Here is an 18,642-nt window from a genome sequence, read left to right as displayed (position 1 = left end):
ATTGTTTGTGAAGTCTCTGGTATACAGGGATGCATTAAGTTTCTAAATGGCTTTCATCTAAAAATACTTTTGAGGATTTTAGCTCTCAGCTTGCTTTCTTATCTTTTGTTTGTGTATGTTTAAATAAATAACAAAGTAATAAAAATATAAAAATAGCTACAGATGAATGAATGTTTTTAACCCATTCTGAGGCTACATGCAGCTACAGCATGTACAACATAACTACACAGCATCAAAAGTAAAATAAGAAGAGCGGAGGCTCCAACTTAAAACAAGAACATTAGAATGGAATCATTTTGCTGCATATGGATTGTTGAATTACTACTTAGCAACACACAAATGAAATCAACACACACACTTTGTTCCGGATGAAATTCTATAATCAGCCCTTAGTGAAACCCCTGAGGGAAGTATCTTCTCCAGTTACTTCAGACTGTGACATGCCAAACCTGACTTTGCACAAGCATTAATCTTTATTGCTTACTCTTTTCTAATAAATTGTCCAGAAGACATTAAATCCAGACGACAGAGAGGCATATTCAACAAGGATGTAAAAGCAAATCAGAGTTCTACAAAAATGGTGCATTTGGATTATGTACCCCCAGAAAAAGAACACTTAAATATACTCAAATTTTCATTTTGCCTATCCTAACTTTGCTGCTACAGTCCTAGGATGTTAAAATGCCTCATGGTTTCTAAAAGAAGTTTTTTGCCTTCCCAGATATTCTCATTACTGTTATTTAAAATTCTCCCTGCAGATTGTTTTACAAGAAAAAAGAATTTAAAAAAGTGTTACATCTTAACTTTTTCTCAAGAGTTTTATATTTCTGTTCTATATGCTTGCTAACCAGTACAGCAGTACAATTAAAACAAGATTTTCTTTTAAAAGAGAAAAGTCCCTTAAATTATTGTTTTTCTTCACCCTGTATCAAAGATGATAGACTTCAAGAACAAAATGAGTTTTCATCAAAGAAGTATTAACACTTTAATTCCTCTAGAAAAATCGCATATGCCTGACACCATCACATCTTTCTTCAGCACATTTTTATTTGTAAAAAGATAGTAATATTTCAGCTTTGAACAAATTCTGATATTAATGGCATTTTTAAAATGGACACGGGATAGTGTATATTCATATTCTAAACCAAATTCCTTTAAAAAGCAACATGAATTGTTTCTATCCCTTCAAGATAAGGATGGAAAAACATCTACTGTAATCAATAAATTAAACTCTCTATTTTAAGAATGCCATATGTTACTTGGAAGAATGATTTAATTCCTTGTAGCAGTAAATTATAATGCACATACACTGATAAGATCTACTACCAGAATTACTAACATGATGTGTTTTACAGCAACAACTCTGGGATTTTGCTGGTATAGTTCTGCCACTTAAAAACAGCAAAACAATACTCCTATTTAATTCTGTGAAATAGAATTTATACCCCAAAACTGCTGTTGTCAACTAGAGATCTCACTTTCTTTTTAATAGACCCAGCCAAAAAATTGGCAAAGGGAGAGCCTTATAAAGCCCCGTTTGCTATATGTCTACTTGGTAGACATCTGTTACAATTAAGTTACACTAATAAATAAACTAACATCGAAGTAGGCATGAAGCTAAAAATGTAAGCTACCTAGAATTTTAATACTACACTTAAAGAACTTAGAATTAAATGTGTTAAAAGTCAAGGCAGTAAGAGCTGAAGCCTACAATGTCCCATCACTGAAATCAAGAGATAGCATTACCATATGAGAGGAGACCAAAAGACCACTTTTTTTTCAAAAAGGCATTTAAATAATTCTCAGTATTTCTGAGGATTTTTAGGTTTATCAGTGTTTTGAAGAGGGAGACAAGCAAATACAGCCCTTACACATACACACCCACTTCATGACTTATGAAACATGGCCATTCCCAACTACCATAGACAAATACACTTAGCTTTACAAAAAAGTTTCACATGGAAAGATGGTTTCACGTAAAAGGTTTCATTTTTTGATCAGCTTTGCTATTCAGGATGCAGATAGAACAACTACTTCCAGACAATTCATTCTATCCAAAAATTACCACATTGAAACAAGTAACTGGTGACCCTTTACAACATGGGGAAATTTGTTACTGCGGATTGATTCCCTTAAGCAAAACAGTCAACTAGCTGTGAGCCAAGACAGTCACAAGTGGTTGGAAGTACAATGTCAAAATGAACTCCAAAAAGATTCTCCTGCACATCTATGCCAAGTTTTGCCAAGCTCCTTAACAATACTTTCAACTCAGCTATTTTATATTCCCTAGAGTTCAGGGGGAAAAAACCCACTTAATTAAAACATAGAAGGGATTAAAATACCTGCAAGGAAAGTATTATGGGCATGTCATTGCTATGATTTCTGTATACACACAGACCAAGGGTTCTCTTCTGTTTGTAAGATGTACCCATTTTACCCCCAAGTGCGCATCTTCCATTAAGCTGAGGCTTTTCTAATGGTCATTACGAAATAACAACTTTGCAAACCACTGGGCACCCCCACCCACCTCCACAGAAAATGTTCCTAGAGGATAAAAGCAAAGAATTGTCCTTAGGACAAAAAAGTCTTCAGGAAAACAAACCATCTTAATCTGAAAAAAATGGATAAGGAAATGCTTAAGAGTACAATGTTTTGAAATCCAGTGTTACTTAGGATGCATTGTTTCTCTAGTACACACTCCCTCAGCTAGGTGTACAAAAAACCGAAGACGTACGAATTCTTTCCAAACTCAAAAGCTACAGCAACCAGAATTCTTTAGCCATTTTATTTTTTTTTTATGAAAGTACTGTTGTGCTCTTAATTTCTCTATAGTTTCAAGTGAAATTCAGCTGCTCTTCATCAATGAAAAGCATGCTAACATTTTATTACTGCTTATCAGCATAAATGAGCTATAAGTCAGTTAGAAGTCTGAAGCATTAATCTTGGTTACAATTATGTTGACTTTAAAGTCAATGGAGACTGCTTATCTTCCTTCAAACATACCTTAACAATGCGCCATACAGAATTCAGCATCCTACTTCTTTCAAGTACACTACCACAGTCATTAGAAGAATGAACAAATCTATTTCAGTGCATCTGAAAAAATTAAACATTCCCCCAGCTTTAATGGATCAGACATTAAAATAGTCTTCTGAAAGACTCAGAAGTACAAACCCTCAGAGTACAGATATGTAGATAACAAGTTCCTAGAAAACACTTAATTTAAAATGCTGAGTGAGAACATATACAGTCTGCAAGGGCAGAAAATTTACTTCCTGAATCTTATGCTCTGTCAAAAGCCTTTCTTGAAAGGGTTATCTTTGGAAGACAAATGGAAGCTCATCTGCTTTCTGTACACAACCACCAAGGTGGTTGTAACACCATCAGCAAAAGTTCATGTTCACTACTGCTGCTAGTCATACCCCCTTTCCTTGGCTAGGCATACCATTAGATTGTAAGCCAGCAAATTTACTGAGAATTTTTCCAGTGTAAGGCTACCATAACATACCGATATCCCCAAAAAGAAAACTATAAATCCGTATCTGATGAGAGGACATGTGGGAAAAGAATCATCCAAATGCATTAAGTTGTAGATACTGTTCTTTTAAGTTCTTGGTTCTCAGACAAATGCATCTTTTTTTTTTTTCCCTTAACCTTTCCAATCAGGCAGCCCAAGCACTGAATGAAATGGAAACAAAAGGAAAGTAACACCATTTGGGAAGTTTTCCCCTAAAACTTTTTAAAGAGCTCCAGTTCTTGATTTGAGACTGACATCTAGAACAACATTGTTAATTGCTCTAATAGCCAAGATGCAAACATTGGAGCGGCACAGTTATTTCTGATTACAGTGGTTTTGCTTCAAGTTCTATCTGTTGAATCCCATGACAAATGAATCATTTCCTACCAGCAGACTCTTACTTTAAGCAGTCACACCTCCAGTAAGTAGTGTCCAAGACAATACAAGTAGTAACATTTATTCGGGTCCAAATAACTATAGGTGAAAAAAAAGCACTTCATCCAGCATATCAAGTAAACCCTGACCATGACTTCATGATGAAAACTTTTTTCTTCTTTTAAAGCAAGCATAACAGAAGTTAATCTACACAAGACCCTGCAAGGTAATTACTCAGTTCAGAAACTTTTCACAGAAAAATACTAAACAGCTTAGATTTTGAAGTTCACATACAGGTTTCTTTAATATCCAACCCACAAATGACCCACTAATATCATCTATCCATTCCATAGATGTGTAAACATATGGTGATGAACACTTATAAAAACACCAGTTCTTAAGCATCAGAAGCTCCATTGCTTGCTCTTTCAAAAGAAATTGGAAAAATGCCAGGTAGGCTACATACAACTATTGAGCCCAAAAGTTATAAAGGGAAAAAAGCAAATTTGGTATCTGATATGTCAGTTTTTCCAAACTGCATCTCTACTTTTTTCAGTCAAAGTCCAGTTTTCTTTTTCATTCATTCCATTTTCACTGGTATACAGAAACACAACTGACTCACAGATTAATTCCAGGCTTTACATACTACCCCATCAGACTTACTTACCCCTTCAACTCCTACTCAAATCCTGTTTGAGGTCTTGTGCCAACAAACAGAAGCTAGAGACTGTCACCAGGGTGGATGCAGGCAGACACCAATTTGCTATCCTACAGCTGAAGCCAACACTAATGCCTCATTGCTTCACATTGCTCAGAACTTAATATTAACAGTTAGGGACCAATTTTAAGTTTGTTTTCTGTCAAAAATTGATACTGCTTGAAAGACAATCCTCCATGTAGCATTAGTATTCTCTTCATGAAGGCAAAGCTCTAGTTGTTGTGTGTGTCTGTCCCCCCTGCCCCAGTCCTCCTGACAGATTCAACATCAAGACAAGAAACTTTAAAACCTTAGCAGATAAAGTTAGTGGCCAACAATTAAGTATTTTTTTTCTCCTTCCCAAGATAAAGATCTGCTGCACAGACCATCAAGCTTAATAGAGACTGAAATGCCCTAGAGAAGCTTGCAGTCAAGATATGTTCTTTAATTCTCTGCATACAGAATGTCAGAAATTTACTAACATTCATACCTGTTTTGTTGCAACATGTCTCTGGAACATGCTGACATTAAAGAAGCATCCAGACATATTTGCTGAAGTCAGGGAAAGACTGTTATTATAATTTACAACTCTAATACACAGCTATTTATCTGAAAGAAGGTATGATGCATATAAAAACAATAATGTTGCTAATTACTGAACAACCTAGTTAATATTTTGGATTAAAAATGTTTTGCAATTGTATGAGAATTGAGTTCTAAAACAAAACTAGCAATCTTACTTTATAATATCACAAAGCCCATTGCTCATATCAAGCTTTGGATTCCACCACTTGTGTTATATCCCTACAGGATCCAGAAATTTAAAGTGTATTCTAGCTACATTTGTGCTGCTAGCGTTTATAGTGTTTAAAGCCTGTATTTATGAGGCTTCAGTAACAGCAGTTAAAGCTCTAGAAGCCCTGTCACACCTTTGCATTATAACAGGTACTTGAATACTTCATAAATCATTAATTCTGTAAGGGCACAATGCAGTTGAAAAAATGTGTTCTAGAAGGAAGTTTGCCTTAACAGACAGTGTCTCATTCCATTCCACTGAACTTTAAAGATACAGTTTCTTTTGACTTCTAAACAAGATCAGATCAGGACACAAGATTTCTTACCATTCATTTTTTCTTATCAAAGAGGAAAAAAAGAACTGTACAAACTAGATTTATCTTAGCAGATTAAGTCACTTCTGAACTATCAAGCCTCACTGTTCCTCTCCTAATTATTTAAAATCCATAGAGCTTGAGCAGGATCTTAACAGAGTTCAATAGCAACAAGCATTTGTCTGTCTCTTGGAACCTAGACATCAAATATTTAAGCCACTGGTGCTTTAGATGAACAGTCACAACAGCTGCAGAAACTCCCATCTGGACAAACTCAAGGCAGGACAAAGGTAGTCACAAGTTAAACATCATTTGAAAGAAACTATTCTAGGTCTGAATCCTCCTACTTTTTTTCTTACCCCAAAAGATAATGATTTAGAGAGCTTTTCATTGTAGATCGTAGGGGTTTTTATAGTTTCTAACAATGATGTTGCTTTCAATACCTTTTTCGTAACTGGTAAAAAACCCCAGATTTTACCCCATCAATGAAATAAACTTCAATGAAATAAGTTTTTTAATAGATACCCATTGCTTCTTTCCTCTTCCTCTTTTACAAGTAGGGAGCATGGAGAGTTCGTATTTCACTAAAGACTACGTAAATTACAGTTCAGCTTTGAAAGATACTACATAATTGGAAAAATTTATGATAATCTGCAGTACTTAACAAGACTGCACATAACTTATTGTAATACTGATTTTCTTAGGAATTCTTTTTGAACTCAAGCGAGTGTAACAGGCAAGCAATAAAATCTTTTCACATTGTACATATTGACACACAGCACTTTTACATTATTTGTTTTAAGTAAACACTGCAGAAGGTTATTCGGGAATTATTACTAGTACTTACTATTCCAGGACTAAAATCATCTCTGTTGCAGTTTCATAAACTTCATGCAAGTTAATGACCCAAAGATTGCACTGTGCCAGCTCAAGGACTGCGATTTCATGGATTATTTCCATCCGACAGTCTTGGCCCTTTCTTCTTTTTCTCATGAATTTTGCTGCAAACTCTCTTTCAGTGTCTTTCTGGATACACTTCTTCACCACTGCAAATTTTCCTCTGAAATGAAAGAAGAATTTTAAATGAAAATTAAGTCCCTTAGTAACAACATCAGTATGTCCATTATAAATTAAGATTACAGGAAAGTTGAACTAAATCACTATTAATGAACACATTTAAAATATGTTGCAAATTTAGAAAGACGCCTTGCTGAGTGATAATCCCTACACTTAAGTTAGGAACATCACAAGCCAGAATGTAATTTAACCTCTATTAAAAATAAAGACTTAAACCCATTGATTCAAGGAACATGGATTTCAAAAATACAGAATAAACAAGCTGTGCTAGTTTGCAAGATTAAGGTATCTTCAAACCTTTCATTAAAAAAGCTGGCAGAAACCAAAGTGTACAAACAGGCTATTTATGCTTTCTGTGACTATGTTACAATAACCTCAGTACTTGCCCATCTATTGTTTTCTAAAGTATCCCACCGTATTCAAGGCAACAGCAACCAGCGCTCTTATTGAATAACTGCTCAAAATCCTGCTCCATTTGCCATGTAATAACCAGACTCTGCTCTACATTGTCAAGAATGGCACTTAGTATTTTCAGCATGTCTCAAATGATAACAGACAGAGTTTTTTGATCGTTTACCAGTTCTCAAAATCCCTTACTCTTGGTCTCACTGTATAAGTGAGAAGTGGTCAAGCAGCTTGACCAACATAAAGCTTTCTAACAAAATTTTTGCGACAGTGATAATGTGAATACAAACACACACTGAGCAGAACTGAGCAGAGTACTTAACCCACATTAATGAGCGTCATTTCTGACAAAACACACAACCGATGAGTTACACCAAGCCAGCAGGCTAGCTAAAACCACACTGCAGCACTTACGTCAGAAGACTTCCTTCACAGCATTCTGGACTGAAGCATCTGCTCTAAACTTCTTGCAAGAGTCCCACGACACCTGCTCCACTCTGTTCCATTCACACAGCATGGATTTTTAGACTGAAAAGGTCTATTAATTATCTGTCATCTAATGCAATGGTGAATTCTCATAAGTACAGCAATCTTATTTTAGTTCTTACCATACAAGTATAATGTCCATCAAAATGATCTTTTTTTATTTATATGTAAAAATTTTCTTAGAAAGCTGCAGGAATAGCTTGGAGGTCTTTATTCTGATTCTTTAACTGATTGTAGGGTTGCCGAAACTAAAATAGGGGTCCTCATCTGGTTTGGAATACAATTACATGGGCTTTGCCTCTCCTATCTCCAAGCTGCAGTTCGCAGATTTACCTAATTCAGCTCATGTCAAAGTTTTCACTCTCACAGCTCCTAACCTATTAGCAGACTGCTATCCATGAAATGTAACTGCTAAAGAAGTTGTGGTCAGCTAACTTATAATAGGCATTTGTTTCAAAATTACCCAGTCTAAATGAATTAAGTCAAATAAGATCCCACAAAGCAGGTATTTGCTAGGCAATCTCACTAAAATAATCTGCCTTGTAACCGCTGATTCAGCCACAGTTATTCCTCTAGGAATAATATTTTGCATAAGCACACATTATCTACAGCACAACAGGTATTAAGACTATATCAGTGCACAGCCCAGATGTCTGTGAAAGCAGACAAATGGTGAGAATATGCTTTCAATGTCTTGAATCCAGGGTTTTTTTGAGAAAGTTCTTAATAATATATACTTTAAGATAATATTATAGCTTTGCAAATAGATGAAAACACTATCATAAGATTTTGCAGCACTAGGAAGGTGTGGTCAAAAGATCACTACAAAATGTGTTGCTTAATATAGAGTTACCACAGAACACCACAGGAGGAACAGACACCTAAAGTCCAACAACCTGCTAGGTCCATGGTACACATCTATCAAAAAAATGTTGGAAGAAATAATGAAAATGTGTAGTAGAGCCAGCCCATCGAGAAACAATATGACTGTGCTAACAGTGCTCCTGATTCCAAATATATTGCAAGGACAGTGTTCCTTTTAGGTAGATTTCTAGGAAGCTTGTGACATTAGTGTTTCAGCTACAAGTATAAACATCCCTCCAGTATTGCAATCCTAACCACGATAGAGCAACCTTCCTTAAATAGCCAATTAAAAGGATTTTAAGTTATTGTAAACAAAGACATGCATCTGTATGATTCATGTACAACATAAAGTTGTGCATTTATGAAAAGTGTTAAAATCCATGCGTTAAGTTTTTAGCACCAAAAAGAAAGGCAACAGGAAAAAAACCCTAGGGACTATACTGGTAAGAAAAAAACCCCAACAGATAAAAATTATTTGAGAGACTAACAGACAAACCCTTTAACAGCAAGTTATTTTAATACCTGGTAGATACTAAACCTTTACACCAAAAACCTAGACCCCTGGGTTCAGCCTTCTCTATTTTTCTTAATTAGTCCCTGAATGCACAGTTTCCTTCCAGTTGAATGTCGCCTTAGTGCAGAGTCAAAAGCTTTTAATTCTAGTGCTTGTGAAGGACCTAGAGAAAGTAGTTTAGAAAAGTTTGAAATCTCTATAATATAGCTTTCAAGAAGCACATTGTTGTTTTGCATTACATACAAAATCTATCTGGAAGCAAGTTAATTAGCCTAATGAGTACCAATGCTGCCGATTCATCGCACATTAGTCACTATGGAAATAAAACAGTATTCACAGGGCAGCAAGAACCACCACTGTGTGTGGCCACACATGTCCTGTTTAGCTGAGCTGGCCAGAAGCCTGATAGGTGACGTAATTAAAAGGACAGGTTACACGGGAGTTTAGCCAGCTGACAAATACTAATTCTTAGTTGTTTAAGATGAAGAATCCTGCCCAGATTCTTTATGGTTATACTTATAATTAGACCTATTATAACTACTGCCTGTAGAACCCATCTTTTCTAAATACAATCCCCAAAAAGATCAAACTTGACAAAACTGATGTTTATAACTAATAAAAGTAATTACAGTGCAGCAATCTAGATTCATGTATAAGACAAATTTCAGAGCTAGGATCCAAAGATACCATCCATTGTATGGTTAAGCCAAAAGATAAATTGGTAAAGACTTCTCTTTTGATAGAGACAGAACAGTAGATAAGAGAGATATAAACAAGCTTTCCCATGAAGTACACGTTGCATACGCTTCATTTTTGCTTTTCTTAAAGTCTTGCTTTTCAAAACTCCTTATAAAAAACAAATCTATTAAAGTGTGAAGATAGTATTATAACAGAGCATTGCTAACTTAGGTGTATTGAGATGAGCTAGCAGTGAGAACACCGCATTGAAGGAAGAAGAATTTTGAGAGGAAATACTTAATGCGTATTTCTAAAGTTAAAAACTGACTGCCAGTCATCCAAAACACAAACAAAAATGCTTTGAAGGGAGACATGAATAGGAAACTAGAAGTATTTTCCAGTCTTCACAAGAGTCTCATTCAAGAATTATGATTTAAGATAAATCATATCTGATTACAAAGAAGCTCAATGTCATCTTTCAGATTGCCAACAGAATTAGCATTGTTTCATCTGGCATACATTATGGCTTGAAGGAAAAGCCTCAAATCACAAACTAAATGTCAAATCAGATAAGCAGGAACATTTATGTCGCACCAGTTAACTTTGGTTGTCTCAAAAGAACAGAGGACTAACCTTATTTTAATGACTATTTTTAAAGTGACCTAAAAAACACTGTCACTATAACAAATGCAGGAATAACAGCAATTCCTCTGAAGATATTTACTTTTCATGAAGTTCAGAAAACTCTTCTGAGATCCACAAAACTATATGCAATTTATTACATAACTAATATCAAAATTTTTTCCTGAAGTGTGGGAGTTTTTCCCCTACAATTTTTGATTTCCAAACAGCAAGGTGTGGGGATTCCTTTTCTGATGAATAATTTACTCACATACATTTATTCTCAAATGGTGGAACCAACTACTTGCAATTCTTCATTTTCACCTCTTTTCCACTTTCACTTAGTTCCACAACTGTTTCACCCTAGCTGTGCTACTGCCAAGAGCAGTTGAGGACAGAAGCGTGATAGTGTATACATTCTTACTGATGCATAGAACTGTATCACATACCACCAAGATGCCTGTTACTGAAAGCTACCTGAGAAATAAGCAAGTTGATGCCAGAGTTTGTGGAAAAAAGATATAAATCAAGACACGGGTTATCCACACATGAAACTACAGTCAGGTTGCTAGTGAGAAACAAAAAATATTTCCTTATTATTCTGTTCAGTCTCCTTAAATGATTAAAATACTTGTTATTTTTAGCTCTGTGTGGAAAATGACCTTGTCTGCTTAAACAAAAAAACAGGAATGGGAAGAATCAACTGAATTGCACTAGACATACATTTACTTGTACACGCTGTATAAATTTTGCTAGCAGAAGACTGCTTATTTTAGAGCAACCATTTAAGGTGACCGTTACACCTTCCAGTGAGAAGAAAGCCAGGCTAGTCATTTATGCCTTCCTCTAACGCAGCTCTGGACTTAGAAGTATTATTTTCTGTACACAAAGGATAACTTCCAATATATGCATAGCTTGTTTTACATAAAAAGAGTGCAATATTCCATCAATGAGCTGAAGAATTAACTAATAGTCTAAAAATATTTTGTGTGCTATTAGTTAGGAGGCTTTTGTTGAGGTAAAAGAGTAAAGCAACTAAATACAATTATGCTAGACTCCTTAAAGAAGCTCTAAGTAATACAAAATGTATTGTTCCCCATTTTACAGTACAATTATGGCTTAAGCGCAGATGATAAGGGGAAGAAGAGTTAAGCAATTGGTATCTTGTCCTCTGCAAAGGTTACACTACTTCAAACTAACCTAATGCAAGCTAGCATCGTCTGAAAACACTTAAGTCTGAGTGAGCTGATGAGAAGTAGCACCCTTAGAACATCTATCTGAAGTAAGTTTGATTTTAAACATGCAAATGAAGATTTGTGTCATAACATTCTGATTTTGGGACAGTAAAATTAATAAGGCTGTGAAGACTAGCCCAAAATTTCGTTAATTAACACATTTAATTTAAAGAATCTGCCATTTCCATGTCATCATAAGCAACTTAAAATAATTTCCTTTCCAGAGTAGCCATTATAACCAAGTTCTTGGTATTTTTCCTAAATTAACCTGTTTTTCCTAGCAGCTGTATTTCAATAGGCTTGCCAATGTCTGCTCAGCTACTGAATGAGGCAGTAGCCTTTTGAAGACATAAGATTTGCATTCTCAAAGCAGTTCTTTCCCCATGAGCAGAACTAACGAAGGCTGATTTCCTATGGCTTTGCACCCAAGTCCCTCCAGTGACACTGTGACCAGGTTCCTCCCAGGCTCATCTACGACTTTCAGCAATACCTCCCCAGGACTCTCACCTCTAACACACAGTCGGGCCAGCAGCCCCAGCACTTCCCTGCCCTGCACTGCTAGAACTACACCACCTCAGTGTTTTACCATGTTCCCTCCTCTTCCCAACTCCTCAACACATAGGTGACAAGGGAACAGGGGCCCCAAGTGCCACGGTGAGTTCAACAGACATATGTTGACTGTTGACTGACTGGATCAGAGGCCAAAGAGCATAAAAACCTGGCTGAGTTTGTGCAACAGCCTTACTCTCAGCAATGGTGCTAAATCTGCTTTCATTTCTCTCCCTGCTGTCAGTTTTAAACTTAATTTATACAAACGCTGTTATTCTCAAAACATGTATCTAAAGTTTATTTTTTAAATTGTTTCCCTAATTCTGGAAAGTGGGGTGGACAATACAGAGTATATAAACATTTTCATCAGAAATTCAGCTACCAAATTAGAATTAAAATAGACTATGTTGTTTGCACAAGGACTGCTTTTCATCCGAGACAAAAAGCTGTCATACCTGGGTGCTAATTTGTCCAAGTCCTTTGTAAAGATAAACTCTACCCGTAAGTGGAGACTTACACACTGTATGAACAGATAAAAGTGAAACAATTTCTGCTAAGCATATATTATCAATAAAATGACAGAGACAAGTGGCAGAGAGACTTGGCTTTCCATTTACTGCCTATGCTTTGCCACAATGAGTTAGCAAAGAATTTTTTTTAATAGGAGTATTTGAGCTGAAGTATCTACTTTTCTTTAAAAATTAAAATTTAGTAAAAAAGTAACCATTCAAAATTGTTGAATAGAAAACCCAAGAACATACATTACTTTCAAATGTATAGATTTCTATATTCTAAGAGAGAAGACAGTGAAAACACTCATCAAGCTGAGGACAGAAAAAGGTAGACTGAACCAAAATATGTGCAACTGTTGCACAAAACCAAGACAAACACAGTCACTTAACTCATTTTAACATAACTACAGGTACAAAAATCACAACCTCCATGCAAAGGTCACCTTTAAATGTATTTCTGGTCAAAAATGACTGCACACAAAAAGCCATGCTGAGATATACTTGTTTAAACTGCAGACTAAGATTTGCTGTAGTACTTAGTTCTTGTTCATAGTGTAAAGCTAATCATTTCAGTTGTACTTTTGTGTGCCAGGAGGAAGCTTCATCTAGTCTATTTTCTGATTAGGCCAATTAATATCATCCATCTCCAAGAGCTTTCACTCCATGGCAGAGCTGTAAAATATTTTCTGAAAAGTCATCTGATCTTCAAATAAAAAACCCTGAGCAGCAGTGATACCAGAACACCCTGTGCTACACTGCTGCTACACCTTTTTGACTGTTGCTTAGAATTTAGACTGTTTTGTAGCCCGCATTTAGTCAGCTTCAGTTTCCAGGCCCTAGACATTGTGGTCACATCATGATAAAAGCAGCTTTCTCACTCTGTGGGATGTTTCTCCCACCTGCTTCCCATGCGAATGCTTTAGGCCACTATGTTTAAACAGGTATTATTCTATTAGTACAACAGAGTTAGTAAGTGAGCATTAAGCTAACACCTAGTCAACGTAAAAATTTGTTAGAGGCACTTAGAGCAGCTATATTTGTTTTGAAACTCCTCTTTCACTCCAAAGGAGTTGTTTTTGCTGCTGTATAAACTGAGCTATGCAGCTATCACAACTTGTAAAAGAACGTATATTAAGGAATGTATCTTTCTGAATATCCTATAGTATTTCATCTATTCTTTTTTATCTGAGTACTCTTTAGATGTACACGTGATTATAAGTAAGAATACTATCATTCTTTTCATAAGTCACAATTTCAGACAAAAACACTGGTTTAGTGGTGCTGAAATTCCATATATATAGTTCCCGAGACACAAAAACCTTTTAATGAGACCTTCTGCCTCAAACATTGCTTGCTATCTGTCAGGTGTTGAAATTATACATTGATTCAACTTTACATGTGGAGTCACTTCCAAAAACAAGTATTTTAACCAGTTTGCTTTTTACCTCTTTGAAAAGTTCCACCAGTAGATTATTCTCAAGCATAAGCTGCCACAAACTAGTCTCCTCTAGATTTGTTTTTCCCCATATCACAGCTTACAAGGCTCAAGAAAAAAAGAAAAAAAAAAAGGGGAGGGCAGGTTTCTGTCTCCAATGGAAATCCAGAGCAATACTCTGCTCCACACCGGCTCCCAGGGAAGAGCGCAGTATCTTCCCAACCAGCTGAAGGAGGCTGAGGATGACTTGCTGGCTAGAAGGAGGGACGCCCAGCCGTGGCCAGCAGCTGGGGCACAGCTGCGCTGACAGCCGCCCTCCCAGCACCCCTTCCAGCCAAGCCAAACTCTGCCCGGCCAGCGCCACGGGCACGTCCGAGGAGCCGATGGCGAGGCCAGCAAAGGATGCCGCTGAAGGCGGCTCTAGCACTGGGAGGGCAGCGATCCCCCCCGGCTCCCCCTTCCTCGCTCTCATCCCCTTCTGCTCAAACGGGGCGGCAGGGGCAGCAGGTGGAAACAGCGGCGGGCAGCGGGGAGGAGAGGTAGAACGGAGGGAAGGCATCGACTCCGCGCCCTGCTCCCCCCCCACCCCACCGCCGGCAGCCAAGCGGCGGGCTCCGCTTGGGGCGACCCGATCCGGCGGGGGACACCTCCTGCCACCTCCGCGGGAGCACTCCGGGGACCTCGCCCTCGCTCACCTGCCAAGCTCCCTGCCGGGGCTGAGGCTGTACCGCTCCTGGAAGGGCTCGGTGCGGATGGGCGTGCGGATCTCCGTCAGGAAGCCGCCTCGCCGCCGGCCTCGGCCGGCAGCGGGCTGAGGTGGCGGTGGCGGCCGGTCACCGCGGGAGCGGCTGGGTGGCGGCTTCTCCTCGGGACTCATGGCGCGGGGCTTCTCCCTCAGCAAGGGGGGACGCCTTCCTTCCCCTTCTCTCCTTCCCGTCTCGGTGGACCCCTCCGCCGGGCTGGGCTCCCCTCAGGGCTTCGGGGCGAAGCCGCTGCCGCTGCTGGAGGAGGGCGGCGGGCAACACGCGCCGGGCCGAGGGGCGGGGCGCGGGCGCGGGGCCCCGCCCTTTAACGCCTCACCTTGGCGGAGGGGAGGGAGGGGCGGGGCGTGGCGCCGCGCGCCGCCGGGAGGGACGGTTGGGCAGCGCCCCCTGCTGGCGGCCGTTGGGGTCTGTGTGTGTGAGTGCGTGTGTGTGGGGGGCGGTGGGTGAGAGGAGGCGGGGGGCGGCGGGCCCCTCCCGCAAAGTGGCGAGATTTAAACGCTGCTAAAGCCGAGGTGGGTACCCAAGCGACGGGTTGGTGGCGGGCGGGGTAGCGCCCTTCGTGCGGACTTTTCTTCTTCGCGCCTGCCGCCACCCAGGGCACTCGGCCTCCGGGCGCTGAGGTGTGCCCCTGAGGGAGCGGGGGGGACACATCAAAAGGGCGAGTCCTGAGGTGAAACGGCAAGAGCTGGTCCTGAAGGGCATGGCCTTGTGGGGAAACAGGGCTCAGGCCCGCAGTGGGGACACTGGGATGCAAGGCTGAAGGAAGGCCAGGCCAGGAAGGAAGGCTGGGGAGGGGCTGTTTGCAAGGGCACGTAGCAATAGGACGAGGGGCAATGGTTTTAAACTAGAGCAGGGTAGGTTTAGATTAGACATGAGGAAGAAGTTCTTTACAATGAGGGTGGTAAGACACTGGAACAGGTCGCCCAGAGAGGTGGTGGAGGCCCCATCCCTGGGGACATTCAAGGCTTGACGAGGCTCTGAGCAGCCTGATCTAGTTGAAGATGTCCCTGCTTACTGCAGGGAGGGTGGACTAGATGACCTTTAAAGGTCCCTTCCAACCCAGCACATTCTATGACAAGAGGGGCAGCGGCAGCTCTGAAAGGGACAGGTACACCTGAGCCCACCTAGTGAAACCTTGGCCTCTGTGGTGTCTAAGGCATAAGCTCCAATTAAGGCCTTCCCACTGCTGTGGTGTACTTGACTCCTCTCCTCCATGCATGCCTGAGCTCCACATGTCTTTATGAGGTGTGTAGGAACTGCCTCCCAGACATCCGTTTGTCCAGGGTGGTGGAAGTTGTCTCATGGATTGAGAAATGGCTGTATTCCTCTCACTTCAGAAGCTCTTGACCATCCGGCTTACTTAATGTACATTTAAGAGATCTGTTCTGCATGGCAGTAGTTTATCAAGGCAGTGCTGTGGCACAGAATCTCCCTGCCATTGCCTGCCAATATCCAGAGCATGAAGGAGAAGAGACTAATGAAGAAGCAGGCCAACATACAGGAAAGGATTCAGCCCAAACCCTGGTCATTGATCAGGGATGGGAGTACAATTGCTGACAAGGCATTTTTCTGGAATTCCCTCATTCACTCAACACCAAATCCCATTTGCAGAAATAAGTAGTTTGGGAATAAATTTCAGAACCAGTAAATGGGTAATGGAGAGTTCAAGACTTGCAGTGTCAATGTGCTTTCCACTCAGAGTGTTGTTTATGCTGTAGCAGGGCCAGAATGTTACTGCTGAAAAATAAAATTTGGATTAAACAAGGGTTTAGAAATTGTTACATCTGAAAGTACGTATCAGAGGCATTTACTACAGAGAAAAGGTTGTTGCCTGAAAAACAGATTGTACCTTTAAAGTATGTTAATCCTAAATGAAGGTTTCAGATCCTTAATTCTTGTGATATTTTCTACTTCTTTACTTACTTTCACAATCACATTTTCCTGGAGGGGGGGGCGAGGGGAAAAAATTTATGGAAAGGAGTGCAATTACTGATTCTGGAATACGAACAGACCTTCCTGAAAATACTTTTGGCTATTTAAAGTTCTCTGGCCATATTTTAAAATAAATTATAAATTTTAGATTCTTAAATGCCATTAAAAATCTAGAAGTTGATTCTGTATAACACAAAACATGGCCTTACATCTTTTTCCACATACAGTTATTTTATTCAGATCAATTTAAGACATATTTTTATCTAACTTATGGAGACTTTTGAATATATAGCTTCTGATTATCTGGAAGGACTTTCACTCCATATAGTATGTAAGTTTATCTATTTTTCTTCCATAGGGTAGAAAATACCACCAAAGACATGAGAAGTTCAGTGTCTTAATATAACAGGAAGACGGATTTGTTGCATTCTTAAAAAGAATTATCCACAGAATAGGAGGACAATAACAAAAAGAAAAAATGTGCTTTACTGTCCTGAAGACTGACCGAAATAAAATCTTTTTCCACTTGACTATGCACTAGCCATAGCACAGACCATGATTTGCTCTGTTGTACCAGAGTATTATGGAGTTGATATATGCTGTATTAATTTAAATTTTCCCCGTAGAAAGAATAAACTTAAGTTTTATGGCTTCCCTGTTTATTAAACCAGCACTGATCTTAGTCTTAAATTCTGCAGCATGAGCTTATATGTGCTCTCCATACAAGGAGAAACATATGCGGATATGACCAATGCTTGATTTATTTAGAGATAAGCTAACAGACATATCTAGGCTACTCTCATATGTTATGTACTGAAAAAATACGTATGTTTTTTTCCTGTTTGGATATTTGGCTTCAATCATTGAAACATTATTAGCTGTCATATGCTCAATTGCACCAAGGTGGCATTAGAAACATTGATTTCTGCTTGTACAGAAAACATTAACTGGTTTATATGTCAATATGTTGTTTGTTTTTTTTTCATTTTCTGCCAGTAGCATCCAAGGAATTCATTCTCATGAGCTGTGTTTGGCTTGCAAGCTAGGAAGCAGGAGGTGAAGTGGAAGACACTACCACAGGTACTCTGTTTAAAAAAAAAACGTCCTCAATTTATGTCTGTGTGCGCTGGAGTGAAAGCGCGATTTCAGTTTTGCCCTGAAGAGGTGGATCAAACTTGTTGCATAGGGACATAAGCTTTGCTAAGTTACATCAGTAAATCTAGCTTGATCTTCACAGGACGTTCCTCTTGTACATGATGGGTTACCTTAAATAATCATCATCATCATGGCCTGTTTATAACAGAAACATGAAATCTAACTCACTAATCGGCACACATAACTTAAGATTGGTTTTCAGGTGCTAAATTCATCCTTTCAGTTTCTGTAATGACAGAAAAACATGATCTTCTATGGCTGCAATTTCTGCAGGCTGCTTAAGTTCCATATGAAACTATCTTTTTTGCATTGATGAGCTACTTCTTTGATGTGATTGTTTTATATATGAGGCAGCAAGAAAAGAAGAGTACACATTCCTCACCTGAGGTGCTTCGCTCCTGTGTTCCGCAAATGCTTCTTGTCGTCATGTAAAGGCACTTACACGAGAGTTCCAAGTACCCAGCACCACTGAAAAACATTCCCATGCTGTACAAACTGAGGTTTCTTACAAGCTACAACAAAAAAAATCTCCACTTTTCCAAATTAAGGAAGGAAGGCACAGCTCCACTAAGTGGCAGCACTAGGCATCATCAGTGCCAGTTTTGTTGAATTTTTTTTATGTTTGTGAGAGGTTTAATATAAAGTGCCGCTCATGTGGCAATAATATGTATGCCTCTTTTTTGCTCATAGTGTTTGATTTCATCATTTCTAGGACAG

At 39.0% G+C, this 18,642-nt stretch overlaps 1 protein-coding gene across 1 annotated transcript in view; it reads right to left on the bottom strand.

Moving 5' to 3' along the window:
* The window catches only part of STK17A (serine/threonine kinase 17a), a 28,889-nt gene extending 13,724 nt beyond the window's left edge, over positions 1-15,165 (bottom strand). The window contains exons 1-2 of the mRNA XM_074575625.1: positions 14,770-15,165; positions 6,546-6,758 (exon numbers count right to left, since the gene is read on the bottom strand). Of these exons, the coding sequence (XP_074431726.1) occupies positions 6,546-6,758; positions 14,770-14,951 (395 nt within the window). The 5' untranslated portion in view covers positions 14,952-15,165. The remainder of the gene's footprint in view (positions 1-6,545; positions 6,759-14,769) is intronic.
* Positions 15,166-18,642: the final 3,477 nt, after the last annotated feature.

The sequence above is a fragment of the Larus michahellis genome, chromosome 2, assembly GCF_964199755.1.
Source record: "Larus michahellis chromosome 2, bLarMic1.1, whole genome shotgun sequence".
NCBI classification, from domain to species: domain Eukaryota; kingdom Metazoa; phylum Chordata; class Aves; order Charadriiformes; family Laridae; genus Larus; species Larus michahellis.
The sequence above is the reverse complement of the archived record's forward strand: the minus strand, read 5'-3'. Positions and strand labels throughout refer to the sequence as shown.